This window comes from Hemicordylus capensis, chromosome 2, assembly GCF_027244095.1.
Source record: "Hemicordylus capensis ecotype Gifberg chromosome 2, rHemCap1.1.pri, whole genome shotgun sequence".
NCBI classification, from domain to species: domain Eukaryota; kingdom Metazoa; phylum Chordata; class Lepidosauria; order Squamata; family Cordylidae; genus Hemicordylus; species Hemicordylus capensis.
In genome coordinates, this window is record NC_069658.1 from 324,168,933 (window position 1) to 324,196,731 (window position 27,799).

Here is a 27,799-nt window from a genome sequence, read left to right on the forward strand (position 1 = left end):
TGCATACACCTGCCATGCCTCTCCACCCAGCATATCCCCCATCCCCATGTAGCAATCAGGGTCAGATTTAGGGGCAGGCAAACTGTCTGGACCATTTGTTATTCCTAAAATTTAAAAAGCTTTTATAAGATTAAAAGGAAACAAAATTTGTTTTTATATGCTGCTAATACAACATCTGATATGACAGGGATAAATCATGCATGCAGATTGTGCATTAAAGTCGTGAAAGAAGTGACAAATGCAATTTTTAAAAGGGTATTCAAAAGTTAAACAAAAGGAGCTGTGGGGGAGGGGGTGGGTTCTGAAGATGCTCCTTGCCTGAGGCTTAACTAAGTCAAGAGCCAGGCCTATGCAGCATTAATAAATGAGACCTTTTCATTGTTTGGAGCCTACACCTCAGCTGAAGTTGCGAATAAAAAAGCCTAATGCAGACATTACCATGGATATACAGTATCAGCAGACATGATAACTGAGGTACATTATTTCCACACAGTTTTCCCCCCCATTCGTAATGATATATCATTGCTGTGTGACAAAGGAAGACCTTCCCTTCTCTTTAAGATATCCCATGATGCACTGCTGGCTGTTTAGGGGGGAAGCTGTCTAGGCTCTTCCTCTGTCTTTGCCATTTTCCAAAATGGCATTGTTGCATCCATTACCAAGGCAAACCTGAGGCACTGGTATTTTAAGAAGCCACCACAAGAACACCATCACAGAGAGCTGCAAAAACTGCTTTGGTGAACTAATGACATCCACCGGGTGAGCATCCCACAATCAGAACGCCACAAGAGAACACAAACATACTAGGTAATTATAGAATCCATGATGTGGATTCCCAAGGTGAAAAACAGGAGACTCATCATACTTCCTACACAAGGAATACTTTACAAATGATCAAGCACATCATGTGAAAATATCAGAAAAAGTAAGATAAATGCAACATCTCATTATCTCTAACCTGAACAAAGGAGCAAGGTTCTGCAGCAAGAAATTTGTATATTTACACAGTGCCATCAATGGAATATTTACAGAGTAACATGTTTTTTGAAAGAAGACTGTTCTTGCTCCAAAGCGCTTACTGTCTCTCCTGGACAAGACATCCAGCCAGGGCTGACTCCAGGTTTCAGGGAGCCCTCAGCAAACTGCCCTTCATGGGACCCAAGAGTTGCTCTGCTGCCGCCGCCACCACCACCACACAAAGGCTATGGGCACAGCGACCGTCTTAGGGATCAGAACCCTTGGCAGCTTTCCAACAAGGCTGACCCCCTGATGCCAGCCCCAGAGACAACACAAGATTATTGTAAGGCAAATGAATACTATTACCTCTGATGAGTGTGTGGCTGAGATACAGCAATTATAAGGCACACAGTGAATTCATGGAACAAGTCACCTTTGAATTCAGGGCTGGTTTTAGCATAGATGGGCTGCTGCCTAGGGCCCTCAGAAGGACTCAGTGCTGATCCTCAAGGCCACCTCTGTGCCCACAACTTTCATATGGTGGTGGTGGAGCAACTCTCTTAGGGCCCGTAGAGGACAGTTTGCAAAGAGCCCCCTGAAACCCAGAGACGTCGTGTTTCCTCATGAGACACTAGCTTATCAGGACAGTCCCCCAATATTTTTTGGGAGTTATACTCCACACATTACCCAAGACAAAACAACTGCTACAGGTTCCAGATGTTGGAGCACGCTGTGCTTTAGTCAAGCTCTCGTTTGGTCAGAAAGGACCAAACCATCCTTGGGGAGGAGCAGACCTGCCTGAAAGTAGAGGAAGGTTCAGGATATCAAGCCAAGGTCTAAACCCCATTTCCCAAGTGTCAAAGTGTGACTACAAATTGATCTGAAAGGAAAGAGAAGGGGAGGAAATATATATAAGAAGGCTTTTACTTGTCAGAGACAATGGGAACATTGTACTGTAATGCGGCTGCAATAGGGGCCTCTGATGCAAAAGCACAGCTGAGCCAGAGAATCCCATCCCCCCTGCTCTCTACCTTCAAGCAATGACATCTTTAGTGTTAACAGCTCTGTTGCTGTGGCAACCAGACTGCTTTTGACAAAGCCACATTGACTGAAAGCAACATGTGGGAAACTGGAATCTCTAAAGCCCTGTGAGAAATGGATCCTGAAAGGAAAAATTAGGATTTAAAATTGTTGATAAATAAGACACACATGCATACAAATGTTTTTGCTCAAACACCACGTAAGAGGGAGGACTCCTTAATATCTGTACACCACTATATGGCAGAATTAAACCCTAGTGGCATTTTGAATAGTTTCAACACACAGCTCCACAGTGCCGCTACCTAAAATGAACTCTTGTACTTCCAAGCTCTGTGTAGGCTGTGCATAGGTGTTTGAATCACTAACTCTATCCTGCAACATAGTTATGCTATACTCACAGAAAGCTTACCCAGGAGCTGGTGTGCTGCGATCTCTAGCTAGCAAATATCACCCCATTCACTCCTTCAGCATGCTCTCTATTCCATTCCTCTTGTTTGCAGTCACCTAATTCTATGGGTTAGGGATCATACACGTACAAAAATACTGATATTCCAGTAATATTTAGGATCCAGTCAACTGGCTAAATTCTTAGTACAAATAGAAGAGAGGTTTCCTACAAGGATATACAACAACATCATTTGTACTGAGCCATTTTCCTTTTTTCATTCTTTAGTAAGCAGAGAGTCGTGGAGACGAGCCTCACCTCATAACACAATTCAACGAAGAACAAAGACTCTATCAGCGCCCCCCCCCCGCTCCTACAAGAATGGTATCTTTTAATAGCTAAAAGATTTTTAGTTCTAGTGATCATCTTTACCCCTAGATAAATGTGATCCAACTACGAAGACTAGCTGATTTGAACATCATATCTTGCTTGCCTATTATTTTGAGATTTAAATAACAAGTCAGGCTAAAATCATATTCCTGGCAGTAATCAGCCAGATTTTAAAGTTGACGACTATGAACTTCTTTCAACCATCCTGCACTTAGATCAGCTGTCTCAATTTGGACAACCTCCTTCCCCACCCTCACTACTCAGCTTGAATTTCTGATCTATAGACGCAATCTGAGAGTGAGTCAGAGAATGAAGAGAGTCCCTCTTAAATTAGACACTATTGCCTGACTTCTGTTCCATTGTAGGGTTGCCATATTCTGGCTTTCTAAATCCGGGTGCCTAATTTGCACATTATGTAAATTGGCTTGAAAATAATTTTGCATATGCAGATTAGCAGCTGCACTTTCCAGTTGATTTGTATTTGCTCTCAATATCTACCAACAATAGTTGAGGAAGATATCTTTGCCTGACCATTTTCCTTGACATATTAACAGCAGAAATAGAACACACACGGGGACACACACACACACACAACTTTAATTAAGGCTGCAATTTTGTAAACTTTTTTTTGAGAGAAGATCTGATTAAAACCAATGGTGCTTACTTCTAAATAGGCATGCATTGAACGTAAAGCCAAGGAAGTCCTTAAACATTACAATACGCAGCCTGGTAGGCAGGTAGTGATTCACATCAAAAGCAAGCTATCCTCTCAACTGCCCGAAAGAGATCCCCTGCTGATAACAACCAAGGCAACATTCCTCAGGGGATTACTGTACTTGTGAAAGTGAAATCCTCCCAGATAGCATCCTGTGCTCTTAATCCAAGTCCAGCAGTTGAGCAGACTGCACGTTTTGCTCCATAACTCCGCTTCTACATGGGCTAGAGCTTAGCTGCTGCTTTTTAATGAAAGCTGAAATCCGGGCAAATCTGGATGGGCTAAGCAATCCAGATGAGATGCTTGGAATCCGGGTGAAACCTGGAGTTTGTGGGGGCGGGGGGCATGTCAACTCTATTCTATTGTAAGGTAACACACTCTCAGATTGTGTTGATATAGAATATAGCAGAGGTTTTATCTTAAATATGCAGGGATGGAAACTCACTGGAAGCAAACAGCACCTTGAAAATCACTTGGGGGTAATGAGCATTTGCTGCTAACATACTCCAAGATCCCATGTCTATGTAAACAAAGGTTGTTAATTCTGTATAATTAACAATTGAGGAAGAGAAAAATCTTAAGTATGTATTGATTATGCGAAGAAGCTCCGATGGCAGACATTTTAAGGGAGATTTGAATATCTGGCCAGTTGCCTCATTACTATCCAGTGATGTCTTAAATATAATGCTTTCAAATTGGTTTAATGACATTCTGCCACAACATTTTATTTTCCTTTTTAAAAATTACATGTGTATCTGCTACTTCCCAATATCTCTCCTCAGGAATAATTTATTTTGAAGTCCCTGCACGAGCTGGCCACATTGCCAAGACTCCAATTATAGGAAGCACAAAGCTAAACTGCATGATGAATGACAGTTTTCTCACTCTTTAATTACAATGTATTAAAATGCAAGATAATTGTAGCTTATTCTCATTCAGAGTCAGTGGCAGCCCGCGAGGGTGGCGCTGGGTGTGGGGGACACTGGAAGTACCTTTAGAAGGTTATTACCAGTGGCACTGCCGGGCACCTGCGAGCCGCCACAAGCAGTGGCACCCCACCTTGGCATCCCACACAGCAGGTGCTGCAGCTCACCTGGCCTCCAGGCATGGCGTTGAGGCTATCTGCATGGTCAGCATGGTGCTGCTGACCATGCAAATGGCCTCTGCACCTGCACAGAAACCAGGTGAGTGCTGGATCTACCACTCCTGCACAGGATGCTGCTGCTCATGGCGGCTTGCAGGTGCCGGCGGCATCTCCAGCCATAACTTCTTAAAGGTATCTCTCACAGCACCTCCTCCCCGCCCACTGGCTACCACTGTTCAGAGAGCTTTGAATCATTTTAAACACCTAATAAATCTGTGCAAATACCACCATCCAGATAATCTGTACACTCCAAAAGAGAAAGGCAGGTTTCCACTGATTACAAATATGTATACATATTTATGTATGTATATATACATACATAGGAAAGGGGAAGAATTCCCATAATTTTCAACTCAAATAGATAATCAACCTATTCCTTCTTCAATGGATACATCAAAGGGCCTCTCAGTTCTGGAGGCTGCAATGCAGTTTGCTGTAGTACTAGTAGAAAGTTTAGTCAGTGAGGGCCCACTGAAATGTTATATCTTGTGTTTTGGGTGGTATACAAATATGTTAAATAAATGAATAAATTAATGAATATCTCCCCAGTCAGTGTTCCATGTGGCATGTATACTGTTTTTAAGTTAGTTACTATGCACCAGCCATAACTATGTGTAGCACTCAGTTGCCAGAACTGTATGATATCCCAAGTGGTGGCTGTTCTGGCATTTAGACATTGCACATATACAAGCTAGTGCAGGAAGCAGATGTCTTTTAAAAACCAACAACAAATATTTATATACTGCTTTTCAACAAAGGTTTCCAAAGCAGTTTACATAGAGAAATAATAAATAAATAAGATGGCTCCCTGTTCTCAAAGGACTCACAATCTAAAAAGAAACATGATAGACACCAGCAACTGTCACCGGAGGCACTATACTTGGGGTGGATAGGGCCAATTACTCTTCCCCTGCTAAATAAAGAGAATCACCATGTTAAAAGGATGCCTCTTTGTCCAGTTAGCAGGGCTTTAAAACATTATGCTGCCAACAAGGGGAAGTGCTGTTTGCTTGCTTCCATATGGAAGCCACAACATTTAAATCAGCTTGGAGAAACCACTTCTCATGGAAGTTTTTCACACGGGGCTTTTAAAGCCCTTTAACTCACATGTCCTCTGGAATGGGGGGGGGTGCATTCACAAATCGACCAGATTTACCCCAAAGTCCCTGCGGGGAGCAGTTCACAAACAATTCGTTTTCACTGCATGTTTGAGTGTAGCCCAATTTATATCCAGGGTAAAAAACCCCACTCTTTGTGTTGGTTTTTTGGGACAACTTCAGCTTCACAGTAAAGCCTCCCTGTAAACTCGCGGTGAAGCCTGCTGTGTGTAAAAGTCCCCGGCAAAAACAATGAAAATTGAACAGCCATGCATGGAATAATATACAACTCCAGCAGCATGAACGTTGCCAATTAAACATGGACTCCTATTTCATCTGTGAAGTATTCTGACAGAAAGAAGCATGGTCACCAGCATTTTCAAAGCACTTCTCAATCTGATGCTGTATAAACCCAAATAATCACAAATTATTCATTTACACCCATGTTTAAATTAATTCACTTAATAATATGAGTTTAAAAGTTATCCTATTGCATGTTACCAACCAATTGCATATAATCCTAGAGTACTTTGTGAGCTAAAGTAGCATCCAAAAATGTGCTTTCTCCCTACAGTTTGACACCCAAGATCACTTACTATGTTTCTGAGGAAGACTTATTCACATACTTCATTGCCTTCTTGTCAACTATTAAGTATCTATTAATACTATTAAGTATTAACTATTAAGTATTTAGTATTAAGTGTGTAAAATTCAGTTATTTGATGTCCAACATCCAGTTATTTGTGATGAGCATACAGGGTAACTTTTGCATTTACATACACACACAGAGGAAGTGTGAATCACTGACACTTCCTCTATTGATAATTGTTTGCAATGTACAATGGTGTCAGCAATCAGTGGGTTTCATCATAGGTAGATGGAGAAGGATGTGCATCTCAGGGTCAAATTACACACTATACCAGAAGGTCCATAACACAATTCCCCTCTCCACTGCCTTTTAAAGTAAATAAAGCCAAGGGAGAACTGCTAATTTGACTGGGGGAGTAAAAGAGGAGCAGGATTTTTTAAAATCTTTCCCCTCACTGTACCATTTGCTCCCTAGGTAGAAGAATAAGGAAAGATGAGTGGGAGCAAAGATTTATTTTATTATGTATTTAATACATTTATATACTGCCCCAAACCAAAGTCTTGGGGCAGTTCACAACTATAAAACAACAATACAAATAAATAAAAAATTAAAATCAATTAAAACTCCAAAAAGCTGCTTATAAAATTACAAAAGTTAAAAGTTAAATAGATAAGTCTTCAAAGATCTTTTAAAAACCGCTAGAGATGGGGAGAGTCTTATGTCAATGGGAAGCATATTCCAAAATCTCGGAGTGACAACTGAGAAGGCCCGTCCATGAGTGGCCACCAAAGAACCTGAAGGTAGCTACAGACAGGCCTCCCCTGACTAATGCAGTGGACAATGGGGATCGTGCAGAAGAAGATGCTCTCTTAAATACTGTGGGCCTAAGCTGTTTAGGGCTTTATAGGTTTTAACCAGCACTTTGTATTTTGCCCGGAAACCTACTGACAGCCAGTGTAACTCCTGTAATATAGGAGTAATATGGTCTCTTCAAGATGACCCAGAGACCAATCTGGCTGCCGCATTCTGCACTAATTGTAGTTTCTGGACCACATACAAAGGCAGCCTCACATAGAGCGCATTGCAGTAATCAAGTCTGGAGGTTACCAGCAGATGTACTACTGTTCTGAGGTCATGAATCTCAAGAAACGGATACAGCTGGCGTATCAACCGAAGCGGATAAAAAGTGCTTCTGGCCACTGCCTCAACCTGAGAAACCAGGGAGAGGTGTGAATCCAGAAGCACTCCCAGTTCCTGCGTACCTGTTCCTTCTGAGGAAGTGTGACCCCATCTAGAACAGGGAGGTCAATATCATTTCCTGAGTAACGACCCCACACAAGTACCTCCATCTTGTCTGGATTCAGTCTCAGTTTGTTATCCCTCATCCAGCCCATTACTGCCTCCAGACAGGCATTCAGAGGATGAGTGGCAACTGGAAAGTGAGATGGGATGTTGGACAGAGTAGAGAGAGTTAGAGTTCAGAGTGGTAGTTGAAGGATAAAGGCTGACGGAAAGAGGCTGCTGAGGAAGAAAGGTGATAGAAAAATAATACTAGTTATAGTATAATTTATTAGTTAGTCCAGGCTTTTGCTCCCGATGTAGCGTGTCGGCCTGCCTCGGAGGACTGGCCTACCTGCTGCATAAGGTGAGTAGACCAGGCCTCAGCCCCAGACTTAGTGCATCGGCCTGCCTTGGAGGACTAGGGGAGGCCAATGCGCTAAGTCCAGGGTGGAGGCCTTGTCTACCAACTGGGGTTGGCGGGTAGATCAGCTCTCCCTGGAAAAACAGCCCTCCAAAATGGAGCTTGGAATGTTTTGACTTGAAATGGGATCATTTTGTCTCAAGCTCGAAACAGGCCCTTTATTTTAAGTTTGTTTTGTTTCAAGCTCAAAATATTTTGCACACCCCTGGGGCAGCAGTCAGGAGCAACATCACAGCAACACAGGGAGAAGATACAAAGGGATCATATCCCCTATGCTTTTCAACATCTATATGAAGCCACTGGGAGAGGTCATCAGGAAGTTTGGAGTGAGATGCCAGCAGTATGCTGATGATGCCCAGCTCTATCTCTCTATTCCATATCAATCAAGAGAGGTGGTTGAGGTGCTTGACCGCTGCCTGGAGGCGGTAAGGGGCTGGATATGGACCAATAAATTGAAACTGAATCCAGATAAGTCGGAGGTGCTGTGTGTCAGGGGCTTCATGTGAGTCCATGAAGTGGAGAGATATCCTGTTCTTGAGGGGGTGGTAGAACCCCAGAAGGAACAGGTGTGCAGCTTGGGGGTACTCCTGGATTCATTGCTGTTGTTGGAGGCTCAGGTGGTGGTGGTGGCCAGGAGTGCCTATTTTCAATTCAGGCTTGTCCGCCAGCTACTGCCCTTTCTGGACAGAGATAGCCTGGCCACAGTGATCTATGTTCTGGTAACCTCCAGACTGGACTACTGTAAAGTACTCTATGTGGGGCTGCCCCTGAAGACAGTTCAGAGGCTGAAGCTAGTGCAGAATGCAGCAGCAAGACTGCTGATGTGTACGTCTTGCTGGATGCACATCACGCCAGTCTTAAAGGAACTACATTGGTTGCCAATTTACCACTGAGCCTGACTCAGGGTTTTAACATTGACCTCTAAAGCCCTGAACAAACTTGGCCCCAAATACCTGAAGGAATGCCTTCTCCCATGTAGACCTGCCCGTCAATTAAGATCTGTAGGAGAGGCCCTCTTGGTAGTGCCACCATTGTCAGTAGTTAAAGGGGTAGGGGCACATGAGTGAGCTTTCTCTGTGGTGGTCCCTAGGTTGTGAAATGCCCTCCCTTCTGAGGTGTGCGGAGCTCCAACATTGTGTACATTCAAGAGAATGGTGAAGACACACCTCTTTACCCTGGCCTTTGATTAGAGATGTGGTGGTTCTTCACCTCTCAGGCACTGTATTTTTTACTGTGTTTTTGATTTTATGATGTTGAATTTTAATTATGTTTTTTATTGGTTTTATTGTAACCTGCTCTGAGACCTTTGGGTATAAAGCGGGCTAGAAATGCAAATAAATAATAAACAGCTACTAGGAAGTGCTTCTTATTACACCATGGAATAGGAGCAGAAGGGACTCAGCTGACTTCTCTAATTAAAAACTTTTGTTACATATAAAAGTCTTCTGTATATAATACAAAATACATTTTGTCATATATTAAAGACTTTTGTTATATAACTTTTGTATATATTTTGTGGGTGCTTCTGGATCCGAACCTCTCCCTGGTGTCCCAGGTTGAGGCAGTGGCCAGAGGTGCATTTTATCAGCTTCGGCTGATATGGCAGCTAGAGATGTGCATGGAACTGCGGCTGGGCACTCTGGAAGCAGCGGGCATGGCACTTTAAGGGCAGGGGCAGGGTGCACTTACCCCTCCCACTGCATTTCCCCCGCCGGTGTAATTTATTTCCAAAAACCTTCGGGGCAGCAGCATACCTCCCTGCCGCCCCATTGCCCTCATTGGCTGGAAGTACCGGGCGCGCATGTGCCCGCTGAGTGTGCGTGCCTGTCTGCCGAGCACGCACACGCACGCAACAGGTGCATGTGCACCCGGTACTTCCGGCTGATAAGGGCAACGGGGCAGCAGGGAGGTATGCTGCTGCCCCGAAGGTTTTTGGAAATGACACCGGTGGGGGAAATGCAGCGGGAGGGCAATGCACCTTCCCCGCCATTAAAGTGTCAAGACCGGGGCCTTCAAACTTCGAACCGGACCCGGCATTTGAACTGGTTTGGAGGCCTCTAAAATGGCCTCCAAACCAGTTCATGCACATCCCTAATGCCAGCTGCGTCCGTTTCTTGAGATGAACGACCTCAAAACGGTGGTACATCTGCTGGTAACCTCTAGGCTGGATTACTGCAATGTGCTCTATGTGGGGCTGCCTTTGTATGTAGTCTGGAAACTGCAGTTGGTCCAGAATGTGGCGGCCAGGTTGGTCTCTGGATCATCTAGGAGAGACCATATCAGTCCTGTGTTGAAAGGATTACACTGGCTGTCGATACATTTCCAGGCAAAATACAAGGTGCTGGTTATTACCTATAAAGCCTTAAACAGCTTAAGCCCTTGGTATTTAAGAGAGCGTCTTCTTTACCATGAGCTCCACTGCCTGTTGAAATCATCTAAAGAGGTTCGCCTGCAGTTGCCACCAACTCGCTTGGCGACTACTTGGGGACAGGCCTTCTCCGTTGCTGCCCCTGGACTTTGGAATGTGCTCCCTGTTGAAATAAGAGTCTCCCCATCTGTGGCAACTTTTAAAAAGGTGCTGAAGACACATTTATTCACCCAGGCTTTTAATTAGATACATGGTTTAATTTTTAATGCTGGTTTTAAATTATTTTAATATTAATGTTTTAAATGTTAAAAGATTTTAATTGTTTGATTTAGTTTTTATTTTAACTGTTAAACTGTTAATTGGTTTTAATTGTTTGTATTTGTTGAAAACCACGCTAAGCCATTTTTGGAGGGGTGGTATATCAATCAATCAATCAATCAAATATACTGCTGCTTGATCCTTTAATGAGTGCAAACCACACTTGAAACATGGTAGCAGCCATTTAGAAAAGTAACCCAGCAGAGGCAGTGCAGCAGGAACAAAACAAAACAGCAGGGGCTTTTGTGGCATGGAGCGAGGCCTGAAACCTCCATGTCCACTGGAGTTTATTACACCTAAGCCATCTAATGATGCAGCAGGGAAATAACTTGCCTAGGGAGCAAGAGGTTGCTGGTTCGAATCCCCACTGGTGTGTTTCCCAGACTATGGGAAACACCTATATTGGGCAGTAGCGATATAGGAAGATGTTAAAAGGCATAACCTCATACTGCACGGGAGATGGCAATGGTAAACCCCTGCTGTATTCTACCAAAGAAAACCACATGGCTCTGTGGTTGCTAGGAGTGGACACCAACTCAATAGCACAACTTTACTTTAATCTTCCCCAGGCACGGAAGTGCTGGAGAGAGTAGTTTGAACTCTATCCGGAGTTAGCCTTGGAGGGAGAGGAAGAAATGTGTACAATAAAGCTGCTATACTACCTTATAGGAGAAAAGGGAGAGACATTAGCAAGTCTCTTGGTCTCAGCATGGGCTCTACTTTAGAACAGTCACTCCAGGCAATAGACGGATAAGCATTCCAAAACAGAGGAATATTATTTTATTTATTGTTAGATTTGTATACCACTTTTCATTAAAACAACCTCAAGGTGGTTTACAAAACAATTAACAAAATATAAAAACTATAAAACAGTCACACAATAAAAATATAAAAATTCACAAAGTTTGTTCTACTGAAACAGCTGGCTTGGCCACTGTTTTGACAAAAAGTTTTGAGTATTTTGTGTTTGGTTTCTAGCTCAAAACGAAATGCAAGATATGTTTTGTGCACATCCCTAGTACATATGTTCTATGTAATATATAGTTTGGCTCTTATATTCTTAAGGGAGCACCAGTTAAGTCCAGGCCTGATCGAAGAATGGTCACACACACGACAATATAAACTATATAGTCAAACGTCATACAACACATTAAAAGTGTGCTCACAACTGTAGGAAGCTACTTTGATCTCCCTGAAGATTTGTTAATCCATAAACCTGGATAAACTTGTTTCAGATTTTTGGCAGGTTGGAAGAGAACATTAAAAGGGAGCAGCAGTATGGCTTGTTTTACAAAGACTCCTTTTGGTTGTACAGTACTCTCCCTCCCCACTTCCCCCAAATCCTGAATATCCACTTTGCAGATGTTGAGTTAGCATCTAACTGCCTGAGCTCTTATGTAATTCTTCTGCTACATGGCAACCAGAAACATCATTGTATGTATTTAAAATTTAAACAAATGGAACTATTCAGAGCCAAACCAGACATTCAAAGCAACTACATGTGTGCTAAAATGTAGAGCAAACAGAATGGGGACTACTTTTTATACCCAAAGGAGTGGAAGCTCGCCCACCCACCCCTCATCTTATCTCACCATATTCAGCAGATTTAATATCCCTGCCTGGTTCCATTAATTGAGTCAGGCAGGGGGGAAACAGTTTAAAGGCAACCGAGTGTTGTAAGGTAAGGAGGAGGGGATGGGTTTGATTTTGCTCCCCTCTCATATATGCTCCATTTGGTATAAAAAGTAGTCCTTCCCCGCCCCTCCCCCACAACTCCTGCTACATGGGCAAGCATGTATTTTGCATGTATTTATTAGCTGACCCCAATATCTAGTTTGATCCTTAGTTAATACGGTAAACATTGATTCTTGAACACAACCTAGACAGATAGTTTATACACAACACAAAGATAAACACCCACCAAAAGTCATTCAGTGTATCATCATAATGCAGCAGCCCTACCTTAATCCCACATATGTACCAAAAATGTAAAATAAAATAAAGGATATCCAAGCCATACTTAAGAGTGCACTCCACAATTCTGAGAAACTGAAAAAGAACTGCACTTTTAGAAACACACAATCTGTATGTTTAAGAAATTACCTTACAAAAATAAGTGTATGCTAACCTCATCAGCAAGGTGGCAAGATGCAGAAGTGTGAAATTTATGAAATGGAGCAAGTGCACAAACATACAGCAGCCTACTTGAGGTACCTGACCTCAAGCAGATTGACCACTCTTGAACAGAGGAACTCAATGCTGCTTCTACTACAGGCTTTCTATATGGGATAATCATGTTGGAGGAAGATACAAGTTTAGCATAGGAGGGGAAAGCGTGGCGTGTTTTATGAACTGCATTTCAGAGGAAATCTCCATTATAGTAAACATGCATATTTCTTTTTAAGAAAACTGTAATGTATAAAGTAGCCTTTAGTGGGCTGATTGAACTATTATGTGCCCTGTCCAAACTTCCAGTCAATCTGGGTTTGTCACACTACACTCCCTCCACCATTTAAACTGGATTTTACTGTGTTCACACCCATCCTAAAGCTGTGGGAAGTTTTGAATTGTTAAGCAATTGAAACATTTCACTCTGGATTTGGCTGTTATTCATTGGCAAGAGATGCCATGCTAATCATCATTAGCTCAGCCAGAACAACATTTCTTGTTCTGCAGCAAGCCATTAGTTCACAGTAAATTATCTCGGGGGGAGTGGGGTTGATCCTTGACAATCAAAGGAGATTTAAGGTATTCTGGGAAACAACCACTATGCTGCAAGAATCTGACTTTATCTACAGTAATCACTTTTCGTGTTGAGAAATGTACTTTGAAAAATAGGTTTCTCCACAGAGTTCTTATTATATTTATAATTCACCTTTTTTCTCTCATGGAACTAATGGGGTTCCTGGGCACTGTCCAGATATAGCCCTGCTTAGCTTCAGCAAGGTGGCTATATCACATATCATCAAATCAGGTGCGTCCCTAACCATCAAATATATTAAAAAGAAAGCTTTTAAACTACTTATTTTAAGACATGCAAGGGAGCCATTCCACAGAATGCAAACTACATCATTGAAATGCTAAAGGTATAGTGTGCCGTCGAGTTAGTCCTGGTGCCCACAGAGCCCTGTGGTTGTCTTTGGTAGAATGCAGGAGGGGTTTACCATTGCCTCCTCCCGCACAGTGTGAGATGATGCCTTTTAGCATCCTCCTATATCACTTTTTAATTTATACCACTGATACCTCTGGCTTGCTTATCAAGTCATTTCCCCACTGCGCCATTAAGCGGCTCCACTGAGATGCTCTGTAAAATGCTTCTCTTGCATGGCCTGGAGTGTCAGTCACCATTTCATTAACTGTTAATCATTAAAAATTTAAAAATTTGTTTATGATGCAGATAATCCAATTTAATAACTTGTTTTGTTTTCTATGGATTTTTAAAAAATATTCCTCAAGGAATCCTTAAGGAGCTAAGTATTCAATTTTTTTCTTTGGTCTAAATGAAGAATGTCCTTTAGAGCAGCATTTTCCAACTGGTGTGTGATGGGACACTGGCTGACATACTGAGGCAAATTACTCAAATTAATCCCATTGGAATTAAGAGAAATTAAATTCTTAACTTGTCCTTTTAATTTCAATGAGACTACTTTGAGTAATTTGAATCAGTATGTTACTCATTGGCTGTTGTACTGTGCTGACTTAACACTGCTTTAGAGTGTTTTGGGTCCTAGGTATATTAAGGAACTCCTGATTCCATGAGATTCTACTTGCCAAACAAGATCGAGAAAAGCTCTTCTCCACATGCCAGTGTCAGCTGAGGCAAGCATGTGGGACAAGGCCTCTTCAGTCGTGGCTCCTAGGCTTGCAATTCTCTCCCCTGTGTAGTTCATGCTACACCATATATTTTGGTCTTTACATGGCTGCCCACAGCCAAACCAGGCCTTTGAGGCAAACCAAAATGGCTCTTGTAACCCACCAGTGGTTATACTGTTTTCTTCTGCTGGTGCTCTTAGGCTTTTTGTGCCTTTTTTTTTTCTTATTGCTTTTATTGTACCGCTGTAGTTTAAAACTTTGTTGTTAACTGCTTTGAGATCATATAACAAAAGGTGGTATATGAATCTAAAAATAAAGCTGTCCAACTTGCTAAATCTGGTAATCTGTGCCTCTAGGCAATTAGAGTACTTTACTGGACCCAATAAAGACACCCTACACAACTCACTTTAATGCATCTTCCCAAACTGCTGAACCAGTCTTTAAGGTAATAAATTAAGTATTAGTTCATTCAAATTCTGATCTCTCTCATTGTTTTGCCCTCTTACTTCTCAGTACAGGAGAAACAGAATTTTATTAGTCATGAAAGTACTAAATACTTTCCCTAAAGTACTAAATAGTTTTCCTTCACTTCAATCCCACAAGACAATTAAATAAACTATCATAGGAATAGGCTACATGAGGAGTGTGGGCCTCTGGACATCACTCTGCCTTAGATGGCATGAATCAGTCATGCTTACCCTTCCATACTCCTAAATCCATGCATTCCTTCTATTTGAAAATACTGCCACTCCGTCTGGCTTATAAACAAGTAACTAGTTTGAGTTTTCTAGACTAAGGCAGCAGTGTGTGTGGCATTTCAATTGAACGGAAACAAAGTTGACAGCATTTCTAAGAAAAGCATAGAAAATTGCTAGGCCAAGCAGAGTAAATCAAGCCACTTAACACTTTAGGAAAACAACCAAAGCCACTATAAAGTGCCTACAATGTCTTTGGAGAGGCTACACTTTACATTCCCAGGCAAAAATGGTTAGTAAAATGTTTAAGAAGTTCTACTTACAGGAATTACAGAAAACAGGGACCTTCTAATTATCGAGCACAGTGGTTGAATGACATATGGATCTGTGGATAAGTGTTTCTGCCTGTTAAAGACCTTTTGCATCAAGTGAAAGTTCTTTCCATTGAGTAATCTGTCCAGATTCAGACTGTTCCAATTTTGTTCCCACAGTGAAAGAAAGCTTGCTGGCAAAGAAAAGCCATCTGCCAAGTCCAGAAAAGCTTTGATGGCAAGAGCTTGGTGATGCTAGAAGTGTGCTGTGAATCAGCAGTCTCCACAACAGAAGTCACCTTTGGTCACAGGAGCGCATAACAAATAGTTAATGCAGAATATCTGTTTGTATATACTGTACAATTTACTCACTGTACCTTTAAAAATAAAAGGATTCCTTCCCTCTCTACCTTTTGAAGAAAAAAAAAAGATTTTTTACTTATCTTAGTTTCCAAGTGTTTCTTCCTAATGTTTTGTCTACACAAAAAATTGTCTGCAAGTTAAGGTGCTCATCTTAACTTCCACGCCATATAAGCCGTAAAGATTTTTTACACTATGGTATATGATAATGGCTTTAGAATTGAGGCTGCATGCACCCACACTTTGTCTTGATCAGAGATGTACCAGCAAGAAATTCATCAGGGGTATCTCTAGGAAGTGATTAGGGAAACTGCACCTGTTAAATGTCTGCCTGGATGCATCCCTCTCCAGCCCAATGTCCAACTGAAAAACCAAGCCAGAATATGAGTGCATGGAGCCCCATGCACAAAGGGCTAAAAGCCATCATCCTATACCAGACTGTACAAAGTCTTTTTACAGCTTATATGGTGCAGACATTAAGATGGGCACCTTAACTGGAAATTTCCATTCTTTTTAGATCACATGTGAAAATGTAAGGCAGCTTAACTCTCATTTTAAACCAAAGGTTTTTAGATTACTGAATTTCCAGGCATTTTAAAAAGGGAAATCTGTTTAGTCACTATGGGGAAGAGCTTGCCCATACCAAAAGGTAGAACTTCCTGATGTTGAACACTAAAAACTTTGCAAAACCATCTTAGTTGAAAAAGTCACACTCCCCCACACAACTGAAAAAACACTAGTAAATAAATGTAATCGATTCAGTAAGAGTGACAGTATGATCCCACATCAGAATAAGGACACAACAAAAAGCAGGTAATTTGTTTTTCCTTTAAATCTGTACTTCATTTTTTTCCTTCTTCTTAAGGAAAGAAAATGAGAATTAAAAATAACAAATGCTTTAACAACCATGTCAAAAACTATTGATTCTCTTCCCAGAAATTTCCAAAGAACTTCACAGTTCTCCTGCTTGATTTAATTTCCTTCTGGATGGTGTTATCAGCAAAATAGTGTAAAAGTTGTAAACAAATGATGTAGCCATTCACAGCCACACACAGACACACAGCCCTCACACATTCTGCCATGCTCCTCCTCATCCCAGCAAGCCAGCATTCTCTGCCTGCCCCCAGGGCTCAGATGCCCTCTGTGCATGTGGTCCGCATATGCGCAGAGACCATCTGAACCTTGGGGGTGGAAACCAGGTCCCCTGGCAGGGAACGGCAGCTTGCTGGGACAAGTGGTGGGGGTGAGCGACAGGCGGGAGCAGCAGGGTCAGGACAGAGTTGGGGCAGCAAGTCAGTGGAACGGAGAGGCGAGCAGGAGTGCAGCAGTGGGCAGCAGGGTCAGGGGAGCAAGTCAGCCATCATGTTTATTGTGGGCAGTGCTGTGGGCACTGTAACCTCAAACTTGTTACTGCACAGATTCTGTTAGCACTAAAAATGCATTTTTCTGCTTCTTAATACCCAACTTTGAGGCTCAATTACAAAACAACAATCAATTGGGTCCCAGGGGGATATACAAAAGGCACTTTTCTGGCATGCAGTCTAGAGGCTGAAACTATGCAAATAGACTACAAATTTATTTAAATAGCACTTCCTCAGTCCAAAAGATGTCACCAACCCTTTAAATCCCTTTTCAAGACAGAGAGAAATTAAACAGCTCTAAGCAATTTCCCAATGGATCTCCACCAAATTTGCAAGGGATGTGTCCAGGGGCGGAGCCATCATTGTGCGAACAGGTTCAAAGAACCCGGGCTGCCAATGGAAAGTGCTGCCGAAGCCCGCAGGAGGGCATGGCTTGGGCTCCAGAAGAGCACTGAGCGAATTCCCCCTGCCCACACCCAGGCTCTGGAGAGCCCCAAGCAAGCTTACTCCTGTCCTTTTCAGGCAATGAGCTGTCCCCTGCCCTTTTCAGGCTCTCCCCTGTCCTTTCTCTCTCTCCAGCAAGGGAGAGAAAGGGAAATTGGTGCTTTCAGGCAGCAAGCACTGCCTGAAATGACAGGGGAGAACTTGCTTGGGCTCTCAGAGCTAGAGGCCATGCCCCCTTTGCAAACACTGCCTGAAAAGGACATGGGAGAGCTTGCTTGAGGCTCTCTGGAGCCTGGGCGTGGGCAGAGGGCATTCGCTCGGGGCCCTTCTGGAGTCCGAGTCATGCCCATGTGTGTGAGGTCACACACACAGGACGTCATTAGAGGGACCGACAGGTGGGGCCAGACCCAGGCTCCATGCCTGGATGTCTCTCTTGTTACCTAGTGAATATGTATGATGGGCCAGGAAGATAGGACAAGAATGCAGTTAGAAGATGAATTAAAATGCAAGGTCCCCCCCACCCCCGCCTTCCATGGAGTTAACAGCAGCTTCAAGAGCCATACAGATAACATATAGGTCAGAGGGGAACAAAGACTACAACCTTCCTCCCTGAAATGCAAGTTTTCAATATGCAGATGATTGCTTTGTATGGAGGAACATTCAATCATGCAATCTGTATGCATCTGCTGATGCACAGCCTGCATTCAGTCCGGGGTAAAGGCTTACTTCCTGACCTGCTCTTGATGAGAACTAGGTCGCAGACTCTTCTTCAGAGATCCCGTTTGGACTGCCTCGCTCTAGATGTCACAACTATAAGCAGGACTTTGCAAATATCATGTCATTACTCATTGCGTTGTGTCTAAGTGAGTTTGTAAATAAATCATTTCTATTTACAAAGCACTTTATTTACTAAAGCATTTGTTTAAAGTTATACTTGAAATGTCACTCATGAAGTGTAATCCAGAGGTGGCTCATCAGTAAGGGCAGGAGGGGCTGTGCCCCTGCCCTGCAAATGAACCAAACCAACAAGCTACCAGAGAAACTCGAACTTGCCAGTACAGGCAGGCAGGCAGCATATCCTCCAAAGCATGGAGTTTCCTCCAGTCCTTGCTGCTTACCTGTTCCTTCCTTCCTTGGTCTTATCGGCAGGAACAACCTGCTAATCAAGCTGTTCCAGCCAGTCTGATTTCTAGGGGGTGCCAGCCTGGCATTGACCACTCCAGAAACTAAAAAGGGGGTTAAAAATACACTTCCTTGTGGCTTCAGGGGAGTGGGGTACCTAGCTGATTTTGGCACGCAGACCACCGCTGTTGCCATCATCGTGAGGCCTCTCCCCACTGCCACCACCACGAGGCCCAGCCATGCTGAACCATTGCTGTTCTGTAATTTTAGCCGCCATGTCTGGGGGTGGGGAGTGAGCCGAGAAGGCATCCCCCCACCCACCATAGCGGCGGCAGGCAGAGCAGCTGCTCAGCCTGTCCATCCGGCCCAGCTACCCTCGAGAACTGCAACGTGCACCTCAAGGTTTTCAAGGGCCACTGGGCTGGATGGACAGGCCCAGTGGCCATGCCGCACACCAACATGGTGGGGGGAGTCCTGCTCAGATCATCCCCCACACCAGCACATGGTGGCTAAAATTACAGAAAAGCCACAGTTCGGTGCAGCAGCAGGGCAGCGGCAGAGCAGGTGCGAGGTGCCAGCAGGAGGCCCCCCCAGACCTTCGAACCCACAGAGCGGGGCCCCAAGGTCCGAGGGTAAAAATGCCTCTGCTTCAGGGGCTGTATTTTCTACCTATTTTTTAGTTCCTGGAGCAGTCGGTACCAGGCCAGTGCCCCCTAGGAATCAGACTGGCTGGAACAGCTTGATTAGCAGGCTGTTCCATCCAATAAGACCAAGGCAGGAAGCAATAGGCAAGGAGGAGGGGCTGGAGGAAGCTCCGTGCTTTGGAGGTTTTGCTGGCTATCTGCACTGGCAAGTTTGAGTTTCTCTGGCAGTTTGTTTGTTTAGTGGGATGCAAGTCCTGGCTTTCTCTCCCTGAGTTATCTTTTCCACCCGTTTCTGACTTTTTCTTTTTGCTTCTGCTTTTCTGTCTCTTTCCTTGCTTTCCTATGTGTCAGTGGGCTTTTCCCCCACCACCATGGAAAATGCAGTCCTAAGCATCTTTACTTGGAATTAAACCTGAGTTTTATTGAACTTACTCTATGGTCAAGATGTCTAGGATTGTCCTGTTCTGTTACAACCCAAAAAAGGTCAAAAAAGGACACAGAGATGTGAGTTTTCTGGAAGATTCTGAATTGAATCTAATCCTAATTAGACTACGATCTAATTTGGCATGTTATTTGACCTATCTGCACAATCAAAAGACACCCCCACTATATTAATTTCCCACATTGTATCTTGTAAATTTTTAAAGTAGCCAAGTAGTTGAACTAAAATGTTTGATGGGGTGGAGGTTTGGAGTCAATAAAGGTACTTCATGTGCTTTAAATCTTATACTGAAACAAATCTAAAGCTTTATTTGGAAAGAAGTTTTTTTTATTGGAATATTCAATAAAATCAATAAAAATGCATGTACCCACTCTCACACTTCTTAAGTATAGTCCACTGAAAAACATTAACTACAGCTTTGAAATTGCTGAACTTGCCTAACGCATGGGCAGCCATTCACTGTTAATAATACATTTTGTAAAACAATGCTGGACATCCAGACTAGCATTGCGCATATGCAGCAGAGCACATTCCATACTACCACTGCACAGTTGCATGAGCATAAGGGGCTCAATCTTTCCTTCCCTCTGAAGTCCACTGTGTGCCACCAAAATATGTTCCAGAGGGTCACATGACTCACAGTGGGCTTCAAAGAAAGTGAAAGTTGGTGAAAGTCATCCCTTCCCCTGCTCAAGTGACAGGACAGCAGTAATCTGGAATTCACACTGCTGCACATGTGCAATGTGTAGCGGAAACACACCACTCTAGGTTCTTTTTAGGTAGAAGCCAACACCCGCTCTGTCAGATTCAAAGCACTTTATTAGTCAATGAGAATCACGGCCGGGACTTCACCTAACACATGCAGGTGATGGGTGAAGACCCCCCAAAATGTTGATTATAGATTATATACTCATACTTATCTTTATGTTAATATCTGGTTATACATAGGCTCTTGTAAAATGAGCATCTTCACCCCTAGAGCAACCAATCATAGTTCCTTTAGACAAGATACATTTTGGTCCCAACTATGCATGTCCAGTCTTCAGAATAACAGTAATCCCCATTGTTCATTGTTCCCCCCAGGCTCCTTCTCATCACACATTCCAAAAATCACCAGTTCATTCTAAACAGTAACTTTGGTTCACTTCCACATCTAAGGAAAGAGGCCTAGTAGCCCAGTTTTCCACCAAAAAGAAAAAGTATGGGAAATTTTTCCAGAAAATTTTGTGTTTTAGAAGGTTTTCCTCCCCACATCTCTGGGATGATGCACAGAACGATCCTCTCCTTTGAAGTCCAACTTGCTGTCATCCCACTTTGGGGTAGAAGGGTGATAGCTCAATAGTAAAGCACCTACTTTGCATACAGAAGGTTCCAAGTTCTATCCCTCCCGTCTTCAGGCAGGGCTGGAGCAGGGGTAACCCTGTCTAAAAGCCTGAGAGCTGCTATCAGTTAGTGTAGACAATCTAAACTAGATAGATCAATGGTATGAGTTGATATAAGGCAGATTAACATGGTTAATTGTCTACAAACCTCTTTCATAGAATACTGGTGGCATATACAAAGAAGGAGGCATGTAATTCTGTGCTTCCCCTCCCCACTAGGGATGTGCACGAACAGGTTTGGAGGCCCTTTTACAGATCTCCGAACCGAAAGTCTGGCGGTTCGGCCTGTTGGAAGATGGGGTGGTAGCTTTAAGGATTGGGGAGGGTGCTCTTTACCCCCGCCAGCGCTATGGCTTAAAATGGTCCCACTGGGTAGAAGCGTACCTCCTTGCCACCCCGGTGTGCATAGGACCAGAAGTGCCCGATGCGCACATCGCGCTCACGCATGTCATGACATGCAAACATGCACCAGGCACCTCCAGGTACTCTCCACTCCCATCAGGCTAATCTAAGCAAACCAGCATATCCTTGTTATACCTCCTGCTTGTGCATATGTGACTATTAAGCCACATGTTTTATTCAAGATTAAGTTTGACTGCGGTGTACACCACCCTCTGATTTTGTTCTCATCTTCCCTAACTACCTAGAAGGATCTGGCCTAGCCTGTTAGTCATGATTCTATTTCATCATCAACTTCAGTTCCACAAATATGTGTACCATTTAATAGGATGTTTGCACTCTCAATAATTAATGCAAATTTAATTATTCTAATTATCATGCATTGAAAACCACTTCTGAAAAGTTTAAAAAAATCCTTTACAAAGCTCCCTTTTCTTGCTTTCAAAAATGGACTTCCAGTTTCTTAGAATGGATCAACATGATACAGACCCCACACATTCATACCACCAGTGGAATGTACTAGGATGTTAAAGGACCACAATATTAATTATGCATGAAAAAGCTATATAATCTTAAGGCAGCATTTGTTAAATTGCACCAATGTCTACTAGCTTAGTTTTAATAAAAACATTAACATGCCATTAACTAAAAGAGGGAGCTGCTGGGCAGGGCTCCTTGGATCTGAACAATACTGGCCTCCAAATTAAAGTGATTTCAAAAATGCACCTTGTGGATTTCCTGCCCGGTCCTTTTGCATTGCTAAACTCAGGCAATGTTTTCCTGGCTCACTACAGTGTAGCACTGGTATTTAAATCACTATCTGACTCACTTGAGGGGGGAGGAAGCATATTTTAGCCCACACAAAGGAGCAAAACAATTTTACAATTAGTAATTTAAAACACTAATTCAGGGACTGCTTGGAGGTTTGGAACGACTGGGAGCATAAGATTTTTCTGCATGTAGTTCAGAATGTGTAATTCGGCCTCTTCAGAAGCACATAGGCCTCAACAGAAAACACAACAGCTGTCTTTAGCCTCAAAATTAAATAAGAAAACATAATATCCACATACCTTTAAAGCACATTTCTGCCCCGTCACCTTGTGAAAGCATTCCAGTACTTTGCCATTAATGCCTAAGCCCAGCACCTGCTTAGATATTTTGTAGTCATCTGTAACCGCATGTTTCTTTATTTCCCCCTTGAAAGGGGCAGTTCCACCCAATAAGGGTCTGGTGTTGCTTTTGCCATCTTCCTGACTCTCAGGTAGGGATTCCTGTTGACTCTCACTTTGTTCCATTGTAGGCAGAAGTTCAGAAAAAGCAGCTGTCAGTTCCCCCAAATGTACCACCTTCAGTAATGAACCCCCATCAAGTAGTTCAAAGCAGATGCTTCAGGCAGCCCAGGTCCATTTCCTGAAATTTCACTAAAGGATCTCCTTTAAAAAAAAAAAAGTTAGTTGCAAAGGCCTAGAACAGTGAACAATTTCTCAGTTCCTTCCTTTCCCAATTGTGTGCCACAGGACAAGTGGTTTACAGAATGCCAGAAAATGCCGCTCACCTAGAAGCCTCACATTATGTCATGTGTGCAGCAATCAAGTTGACTCAGGGCTGCCAAGATTTTTTTTTTCTGACAGGGTGCCTGTGCCTTTAACAGCTGTACAGCAGCAGAAATTCAATGAGTGATCCATCCCTTTCTATGTAATATTGCACCTGTTGAATTTCTGACTAGCATGACATTTTTTAAAGGCACAGGCACCTTGTCAGAAAAAAAGTTGGCAACCCTGGGCTAACCTAAATTTTTGTAAAAGTAAGAACTAATATTAGTAAAGCAGTAAAGCATGCTTTGATTAGTATTTAACCCAAGAAGAGCTTTTGCTCCACAGCTTTAAAACTGGCATGAGGGGTTCATCTCAGCAACCTCATTTCAGCCACCTGACTGGGATACTGAATGAGTCTGCACTCACTAAAAAACAGTGTTTGTGAGAACTGGGTGTGATGAATCCATCATTGAGCCAGACATCTGCAAACCAGATGGGGACTATGTCAATACAATCACTCCTAGACCAAACAGAATAACAGTGACCAGTATAGTTAGCAAAGGAATGACAGTACTAGGACTCCTGTGCTAAGGCGCACCTTTTCCTTTAGGCACTTCCTGCTCAATTTCCTGTGTACAACAACAGTGACTGAAGCTGCTGCTGCTTGAAAGCACCCCAAGATATCCAACAGGCACTAGAAAATGGGGTGGGGGGGAAGGGACATGCTAATTTATGGAAACATAAGTTACTTTAATCCACAATTTCTATTTTAATTTGTCTACAAAAGGGCAACGTCTCAGACAATAATTTTTAATTCCAGGATTTGACACAGACGTGGAAGGTAATAATGAGTGTCTATAAACATGCACAGAGTTTCTCTCTCAACAGTGAGCAACCTGCCCCTCCTCCTCATTGGACATGAGGGGGATGGGCAGGCAGGGATTCCAAATGAAAGATCTGGTAACCAGAACAACTCTCTTAATAATAAATAAATGTGCTAGAATGGGGTATACTTGCCAGCTGTATAAATTGTGGCTGGGGATGATGGGAATTGTAGCTCAACAACTGGAGAGCCCTGCACTAGAACATCCTTTAATGTGATTTAGAAAACTAAATAACCTACAAACGCAACACTTTTGCACTCATTTCAGTTATCTAACCTGGTTAACCTTTTTAGAGTGGTGACTCTTATATTTAACAGGGGGAGAGGAACTGCCCCTGTTCATTCCAGCATAGCACCCCTCCCAATGGTTTTTCTTGATGGTGTATTTCTTTTTAACCCACAAACATTTCCAGAAGGCTTTTTAAATTTTTTATAATTTTACCTTTTTGCTCTATAAACCACTATAACAACTTTTTGCTTTGTTAAAAAGAAGACATTGTTAATGATACAGGTATCATTAACAACAAAAAATAGCAGAACTTGAGTCTTAAGAATGCATTCCTCCATTTCCCTTCCCAGTGCACAAGATTCAGATGGAAATAAATCCTACCTATTATACCTGTCCTGCATGTTACTTCTTCACCTAATGAGGTAAGGCAGATGGGACAGAAGATCCCCAAGTTAATGGGGGAAACATCTCAATGGATCAGATCTGCAGCTCTAACTCACTGCTTACTAGAACTTACCTACAATTGCCAGGTTTAGACCCTGAGGGTCCTTCAAATCTGTAGGAGCTCCATGGGAGATTCTCCCCAGGTGCTGCCAGGGGCCACACTGATGGGAAAAGCTATACCTGGCAAGGCTCTCCCTTCTAGGCAACTCCAAAAGAAACAAAAGCCCCCCCCCCTTACCATCTGAACCCGATCGTCCTCAACCCACAGGAGTTAACTCCAAAGTACCAAAATGAGATTAAGTATGCCAATGAGGTACGGTAAACTTCTCTAGAGTACCGGACTTGGGTAGCTCACCTGTGGACAGACAAAGGCCCGGGACCCTAACCTCACCTCCGGTTTCAAAGCAAAGAGCCATCATAAATTTCTAACTGAAGGAAATAGACTCTGCAGGTGCCCAGCGGGGGGGGGGGGGCGGATAAAGGCGGGGGTGAGAGCGTGGGAAACGAATAAGTGAAGCTCCCGCAAAGAGAGGGGTGGCTGTTACCTGCACTGGGCGCATGCTCCTCACAGGTGGTCGCTCGGCTACTCCCTCAAGCCAGTGGCGAGGGAGGGGATGCTTGGACGGAGACCAGCGGCCACAGACACCTCTATCGCCACCCCAGGCCCAGCCACGGCTCTTCCTCAAGCGCGTAGGACAGGCTGAGGCAGCCGTTCATGTGACTCCCCGGCCCGGCCCAGCTCGGTCCCGGCAGAGACACCCGCCAGGAGGAAGGAGGGAGTGGCAACTTGGCAAGCAGCAGGAGTGGCAGCGCGTGTTCCGGGACACCTGGCCGCGAATGGGGCGAGAGAAGGAGAGCAAAGCAGAGCGAGGAGGCGACTGGCCGGGGGGCGCCGCTCGTGGCGGGGGCGGGCGGGACGGAGACTGGCTGAGCACCGGCAAAACCAGGCTTCGTGCTTCGTCTTCCCGTCACTACGAAGGCGGAGAGCAAGGAAAGAAAGGGAACCTTAGCGCGGCGGCCCTGCTGTTCGAACGATTGGCGCCTTTAGTGTGTGCGCTTAAATCACTGCCTTGTGCCTGCTACTATGGGCCTTGAACCTCCCGGAAAGGGACGGGAAGCAACGAGATAAAGAAGGAGGAGTTGCCACCGACCGGGTAGCGAGGTTGTGTGAACAATCAAGACGGGAGGCTTCTTAAATCGCACCGAGAAGCCCGCCGTTTGAGGGGGCCGTTGACGGAATCTCGGCGGGAAGGCTCTGGTGTCTTGCGACAAGCAGGCGGTCTGTAGGCGGGCAAAATAGGGCCGAACGCTTCCTCCTACTTTGAGACTTTTCATTTCACAGCTGAGAGACACCTTCCCCCCGCTTTTAATGGTTGCTCCTGAAATGTCCTAAGAACTGCTGCTTGGTTTGTTTCGTGGTTAATTTTTCTTTCCCATAGCAGAGCGTGTACTAAGAACAAAGAGCATCGGAGAGGGATGAGCCCGAAGAGCAAAGCCTTTCCCTCCCTTCATCCATCTACGTCCTCTAAGGAAACAATAACTTAAAAAATAAATAAATAAGAGGTAGAACGGAAATAAATATGAAGGGTCTCCCTGGACCGTAAGGTTCCTCAGGAAAAGAGACTGCTTACAGCGAACCCATTGTTTTATTCATTCATTCATTCGTTATCTTCTAGATTTGGGTTTCAGCAACTGTCTTCACACATAGTGCGCTTCTGAGATGGTAGCAGGGCAACACCTACTGGTGACAAGAGGATCATGCGGCCAATTAGTGTGATACTGCTGCACGCTTTCAGGTTTCAAGGCTGCGGCGAACGCGTTTCTGTCGCTTTGAAGTGCGAGAAAACAGTGGTGCACCTCAGAATGGTAAATGTTTAAACAGAGGTATTGAGGCTCAAGCCCGCTAGAGTAACACTGCTTGTCCTAGAAGCCGTAATGCCCGTTCCCCAATAACTGAGCCCTGGGGTCGTTTTTCGCTGATTATGGGGGAAACACATTCTGCGATGCACAGAGGCGTGTTGGAATTGGAAAAAGATGATCCCTAGCATTGGATGCAGATCCCGGGGCTTAAGTCCTGCTAAGCCCCAACTGAGGTTCAACCCTGTGCATTGCCTTGCAAAAAGATTTGTTTACAAACACTGAAATCCTGAAGCATCCCGGTTTACTCCACATAACAGTGATTACTGGTCAGCATGCTACTTGGATAATTATAATGAACAGCTAGATCTGAGGCAATTAACCATGCTATGTTAACAAATTGATTGAATCAGTAATTGACCTTAAAAGCTACTATACAGAATATCAATGCAGCCCAAAGGGGCACAACTTCCACAGCACTCCTGTCTCTGCTTGCTGCTCCCAGCACCACTACCAGTAGGTCACTGCTCTAGAACAAAATTCTCCACCCCCACATGCAGAAAAGCCACTGGAGATTAACTGGAGTGTTGTTGGTTTTTCCCCATCTCTATTTAAGTAATTAACTGGATAGTTATACTGATTAATCAAGGCAGGCTCTCAATTCTAGGCAAAATAAAGAGTGCAACATTTTGTTTGGGGGTTTAAATGCTCAGTGGAGACATAAAAGTTACCGTTTCCACAGCAACTGCCAGTCAGTGCTGAACATGGCTTGAGATGGCTGTGAGATGCTGAATCTTTTCATGAGTGTTAACGTCATGTGGAAATAACTGTTGTGTGTTTATCAGAACAAGGGGCACTAGGGAAACACACTACATGTAGATTAGTATATAGAACATTTAGTATATAGAACATTTACCCACTATTTAACATTTACCCACTTCAGTGGGGAGAAGATGAGAGGAAGAACAAACCACACTTGACAGATGTTAATGTGGTTTAATGCACTAATAGGAGGCACTAAGACACTATGATAATGAGAGGAGTATAAAGCCCCATCGAGAATTCAATTAAATGCCTTGGGGATCAAGCCAGTTTTACATTCTGCGCATCAGCAGCTATATGGGTTAGGACAGAAGTTACAAATACTAATGAATCCTCTTTCCTTGCATTAG

At 43.6% G+C, this 27,799-nt stretch overlaps 1 protein-coding gene and 1 long non-coding RNA gene across 4 annotated transcripts in view; one reads left to right on the plus strand and one right to left on the minus strand.

Annotated features, from left to right (window-relative positions):
- LOC128345069 (uncharacterized) overlaps nt 1-15,917 on the plus strand; it is a 209,746-nt gene extending 193,829 nt beyond the window's left edge. Inside the window, exon 3 of the long non-coding RNA XR_008316246.1 lies at nt 15,706-15,917. This is a non-coding gene — a long non-coding RNA (uncharacterized LOC128345069). The remainder of the gene's footprint in view (nt 1-15,705) is intronic.
- Nucleotides 1-26,515, minus strand: part of MAPKAPK3 (MAPK activated protein kinase 3) — a 118,187-nt gene extending 91,672 nt beyond the window's left edge. The window contains exons 1-2 of one of the 3 annotated variants that reach the window (XR_008316244.1): nt 25,316-26,515; nt 22,750-23,112 (exon numbers count right to left, since the gene is read on the minus strand). Coding sequence is in view for 2 of the 3 variants with exons in the window: in XM_053296427.1 (XP_053152402.1) it covers nt 22,750-22,974 (225 nt within the window). In the remaining variant the exon portion in view is untranslated. Of the gene's footprint in view, nt 1-22,749; nt 23,113-25,125; nt 25,237-25,315 lie in introns of those variants that run through there. The other 2 variants (XM_053296427.1, XM_053296428.1) reach the window with 2 other exon arrangements.
- Nucleotides 26,516-27,799: the final 1,284 nt, after the last annotated feature.